This window comes from Sinocyclocheilus rhinocerous, unplaced genomic scaffold (genome assembly GCF_001515625.1).
Source record: "Sinocyclocheilus rhinocerous isolate Xijiao unplaced genomic scaffold, SAMN03320098_v1.1 scaffold631, whole genome shotgun sequence".
Taxonomy (NCBI): Eukaryota; Metazoa; Chordata; class Actinopteri; order Cypriniformes; family Cyprinidae; genus Sinocyclocheilus; species Sinocyclocheilus rhinocerous.
This window is the reverse complement of record NW_015656501.1, coordinates 513074-518508: the sequence shown is the minus strand read 5'-3', so window position 1 is coordinate 518508 and position 5435 is coordinate 513074. Positions and strand designations below refer to the sequence as shown.

General features: G+C 36.7%; 1 protein-coding gene across 1 annotated transcript in view; it reads right to left on the bottom strand.

Moving 5' to 3' along the window:
• Nucleotides 1-2896: 2896 nt before the first annotated feature.
• The window catches only part of dcbld2 (discoidin, CUB and LCCL domain containing 2), a 25629-nt gene continuing 23090 nt past the window's right edge, over nucleotides 2897-5435 (bottom strand). Inside the window, exons 13-16 of the mRNA XM_016527745.1 lie at nucleotides 4747-4840; nucleotides 4506-4552; nucleotides 4313-4426; nucleotides 2897-4220 (exon numbers count right to left, since the gene is read on the bottom strand). Of these exons, the coding sequence (XP_016383231.1) occupies nucleotides 3847-4220; nucleotides 4313-4426; nucleotides 4506-4552; nucleotides 4747-4840 (629 nt within the window). The 3' untranslated portion in view covers nucleotides 2897-3846. The remainder of the gene's footprint in view (nucleotides 4221-4312; nucleotides 4427-4505; nucleotides 4553-4746; nucleotides 4841-5435) is intronic.

The following is a 5435-nucleotide window of genomic DNA, read 5'->3' as shown; positions in this document are numbered from 1 at the left end:
GTGTTTGTTTGTGTATTTATTTATATATATATATATATATATATATATATAAAATAGTTTTTAAACAGTATGCAGTTGCAGACTATTATTAATAATAGTCAGCTCAAAGTATGTCCCGCATATTTGCAGTAAACAGTGTACCAGCAATGTGTCCTAACTGCCAGCAGGGGAATAGTTTTTAAACAGTATGCAGTTGCAGACTATTATTAATAATAGTCAGCTCAAAGTATGTCCCGCATATTTGCAGTAAACAGTGTACCAGCAATGTGTCCAAACTGCCAGCAGGGGACGTCTGTGACAATCCTGATCTGTGAACGCGCTATTACAAACCACCTGTGTTTACGGAACACTGCATTTGCTTGTTATACAGCACACGAGTGGCAATGTTTCATTTGAAAGTTGCATAAGAATGCCTCAGTTTACACACTTATCTTATGTATTTGTTATGCTTTCAACACTCCAAATAGTTTACAAAGTGACTCCTTGCTCGTCAGTACGTCAGTTTGGTATAATGCCACTCAGTCAGGCGCTAATATTTGCAGGACATTTTAGGACATTTGTCAGTCTAAATTGTTTATGAGGAGCTTTGTATACACAGTGGCGGAAAATCAAAAGGAGTAATGACGTATCAAGGAGTGACAGAAGTGTTTTCTAACTCTTCTGTAATTATTACGCATGCATTATGACGTCATATTAACTGAGGAACTACATGGAATATTTGAACTTTCAAACTCTCTGGTCACACTGCAAGACTAGCCTACTTGAACTACAAAATAGTGGGTAATAAAAATACTGAAAAAGAATGGGTGAAATTTGTGTAAAAATATAATTTTCCACATATATAATTACATTATTTCAAAACGAAATTTTGATGTTGAAAAAAAAGAAGACATTTTGAAGCTCAAATCTGTTAATATGCTTTGGGATTTCAACTGCCTGGGTCACATTAGTAGATGTGTGTTTATATTTAAATATATTCATGAATATTAAATAAGTAAAAATAAGAAATAGCACTGCTGAATAAATTTGAAGGCCAGGATACATTCATTAATCCAGCAGCCTAAAAAAGTTTTTTTTGTTATTACATTTTTAAAAAAAAATAAAACTTCAATTTAACATTTTAAAATTGTTTTTATACAATCAATCTACAGTACCAATCATCATTTAGAGACATGTACAGTGAACGGCAGACACACATGAACACACACAGACTTGTGGATACAGTGCAAAGAAAACACATTACATAGAACTCTGAGAGGATTTCAAAAACTATAAGCAGACATGCACATACACGACTGAATCTGGTATACTTTTAAACTCACAAAGACATTGAAACATACAGGCACGTCCACAGAGACACCACTGTGGACATTTCACTGCTTTAAGCCAGTAAACTAGCGCAAGTACCGAAATATGACTTGTTTGATATTGTAGTAAATGACAAACGCAACAGTGTATAAATCTGACTTTGAACATGCAACACCCTGGCATCCAAAATCCATAGTGTGAGGCAATGTTTGGTCTGATAACATTAAATCAAATGGATAATATGCTTGGATTGATTATCCATCAGGTTGTTTGGTCTTCAAGTCAACAACCCCCCCCCCAAAAAAAAGACATATAAAGTCAACTTGGCACAGAGTGAATCCTGTTATAGGCAAGAATGTTGGCATCCTGTGTTTTGCTCTTTAACCTTTGACCGCTAAAGGGTCACATTTGGTAAAGGTATCCATTAGGACAGTGTAACCATGGAAGCAATGCATGCTTGGTGGCTTAAACCCGACCTGTTAGTGGTTTGGGAGTATTAATACAAGACACATCAGCAGGAAAAAATAAAATGGATTTTTGCGTGGCACAGGTTTTGACGTGCATGACCAATACTATATTTGGCATGAATGTGTATGTGCAGTCAAGCATGGAGGACTTTTCCATGGAAATTGAAAATTCATCACCGGCACCATTGCTGTACCATTAGTTTTAAGAAAGGCCTTGCTAGTTCCAGTGCTGAATAAATGTTTGTCTGTCTCTCCTACTTTAATTTATTCAGATTTAACTGAACAATGCACGCTACCAACATCTGTTCCAATACCTTGTGAGCTGCCTACCAAGACAGCATTTTAAGGCATTAAATGTTTTCCCATAAAAAGCAGAGTGCATTGCAATGAGTTTGGTGAAAAAAGTTCATCCAAGATGGCGGACAAGTTGAGACAAATATTTTGATAATTTATAAATAACCACATGTCATTCAATAATGAAAACTATTAATAGCCTAACTAGTTAAATATATGTATTTAATATGGACTATTTTGCCCAATATTTGTGGGTAAAATGTATTTTTGTGCTTATTAGAGTACTGAGGTGTTAGCTAGCAACATGCTAACCATTCTAAAGCATTCCAAAATAGTTACCTCCAAGTTTCCATCTAATGGCTGGAATACACAAGTTTTTTAACACTAGGCATCACACACTTGCAGACTTTGGTTACAGAGGAAAAACTGGGCACCATTGGGAGTTTGTGGTCGTCATAAACTACACAATTTTATGTGAAATCAGTCACCTCAAATTTGCAGACTGGCTCTGACTTTCGGCAACTAGCATCGATTTGTCCAGACTGTAAATCAGGACAAAAATCAGGACAAAAGTAGTGTATTCAAGCTTTAAATCAGTTACTAAAGATATGGTGCATCAATGCAATGTTAAAGATATATATATATATTTTTTTTTTTTAAATATCTAAATGTATACTAGAAAACTTGTTTGTTATAAAAAGACATCACTTGAGCTTTAATCAAATACTTTAAGTTTTAACTGTATCTTTGACATTTGTTTATATATATATATATATATATACACACACATATATTTTTCTGTATAAATATATTGTTTCAACCACTAATTACCTCATTTTGATGTATTTCTTAATGGGGACACTAGATTTGCACAGAAGACAAATGGTTTTTTTGACTGTTGTCATTGCTGTCATCAGATTACTGATGTTCTTGACATGTGCGACTTGATTTTTTGTCGAAGATACAGGATTTGCAATATTCAGAGAATTTAATTATATGTTCATGTTATATTTTGACTGCATTTGTGAGTTAAAAAAAATTTAAACCAGGCACGTAACATCGTAATATTGATAAATCGATCGCAGACCCCTGAATCTATTAACTAACCAAATCACGGCATGTTTCAAGGTATTGGCAAATATTGTATCTCTGGCTAAGAAAACCAATACCAGATGTACACCCCTATAAGTTAGTATGCTGCATTGTTAAGGCAGATGCCCATGTAGGCAAGTTAACTCACTAGGTTTTGGAACAGAACTAGAGAAACCAGCACAGGCCTGTGTTGCTATGTCACAAAGAAGGCACCTATGTAGCAGCAGAATACAATACAACAGTGCAAAATGACCGTGAATCACAGTGTTATGAGAGTGTTTGTCTATTAATTTGAAATGTGATCATTTGTTATTCTGTGAGGGTGTTTTTTTTTTAAATATCTTTGCCTAAAGGGAAAAATGTACCTTACAATGAGCGATCGAGACAAATACATCTCCACTCTCAGAAAAATGCACAGATATCTAAGGACTCACAGTTTGATAGCAGAGCAGTCACATATATGCACTCGTACACACACATTTAGACGTATGAACACTCACAGAACACAGTAGTGTAACGAGATCTCTGCTCTTCTCTCTCTCCTGACATTCCTGTGTGTTATTTCAGTGATAGGACTTGCACGGTATACAATTTGAGACGGCACATTCTGATCTGATCTGCAGATTTCTGGGAAAGGCAGTATTCAGCCCAGGGTTTCCAAATGGGTCCGCTCATTTGTGATTGGTCAGTCTTTGTTCTGACACTGTGCACTGTGGGTATTCTGTGGCACTTGGTACAACTGTCCCTCTGTGGGTGTGGCTTGATCAGATGTGCTCTTGGGTGTGTCATAGGCTGAGCTTGCTGATTGGCTGCTGTCTGTCCGAGCCACTAAACTACGCCCCCTGAATGGTAGAGTGCCTCCTGATAGGTGGTTAGCCCTGTCAATCATGATTGGCGTGGCGTATTCAGTGCCAGAAGCAGGAAGGGGCTCAGCGTAAGCATGGTAATGTTCCGCGGGAATAGGTGCATCATACTCGGGTCCACCGGCCTCTTCGGGCTTAAACGTTGACCTTTGTCCAAGAGAGGCCATAGTACCGGTGACAAGCGGTTGGGCGTATTCTACATGGATGGGCAGATGGCCAGAAAATAGATTGTTCAAGGGTTTGTTGGAGAACATAAAACTAATTTGACCAGTTTGTTTGAATGCATACCTGCATGCTCCACCCGGGGTCTCTGGTGGTCCACTCGTGCCGTGGAACTGTAACGAACACAATCGTCTCCATCCAACTTAGAGGGCAGCAACTGTTTCATACTCTTCCACCACACTGAAACACATATTCATGCATGTTTAATAATTAATGTAGGTGGAAATGCAAAAGAATAAACAACTGAGAACAGACGCACCTGTGCGCTCCCACTGTGGAAGGTCATAAGTCACCTCGGGGCTTTTTCTGTAGGTTTGAATACAGATGGTGAAGATATTATCTCAAATGGGTTGTCCTTTAAGGCAATTCGCATTAAGTTTAAATTTAATTTTCATGAACAACAAGGTTTTAATATGAGGCTAAAATATTTTAGCGTAATGATTTTTAAAAACTATTCAGATATCAAATAATTTGTTGAGATATTGAAATGTTTTACTGACCTGTTCTTCCACAGCCATGAGCACACCATCACCAACACCAGGGTTGTCAGAACCACCACCAATACAGGAACCAACACTGCCACCAGCGCCACCTCTGTTACATTTACACAGCACATTAATATCATCAATCTTGTGTTAGCTAAGTTATCAAAATGTAGTTAAATATTAAAATGTATACTGTTTTGTCTAAATAAATGAAAAATAAAACACTGAAATCAAGATGCTGCAAATATACTGATAATAAATACTGTATTCAGTATTAAACAGGAATGAAAGACGGATACAACTAATTAAAATTAGGCTATTTCACCCATTTTTTGATTGATTTGTATTTTTAGTAATTATAGCTGTTAACTTAGCAACATGCTAAAATGAGAATCAACTGGAATTAACAGTAAATCCTAAATGTGTGCACTTTATATGAGAAGCATGTGAAAAGCAAGTTTGCTGCCTACATAAAACATCTTAAAATCAGAAATTTTTGAGGTTCCATTTCACAAAGAATGCTCACAAAGAATATGCTTTTGCCTTCCAGTGTGCTGCTTTTTCATTGTTTTTCTATGTAAACAAAGTCGTTTGACCATCGCATTCACTGCTAGCTCATGACAGCATTCTAAAAACCCGGCGGGCAGGTTAAAAGTTGTTTAACTAAAAAAAAAAAAAGAAAAACATCTCTAGGCCTCGAGTTT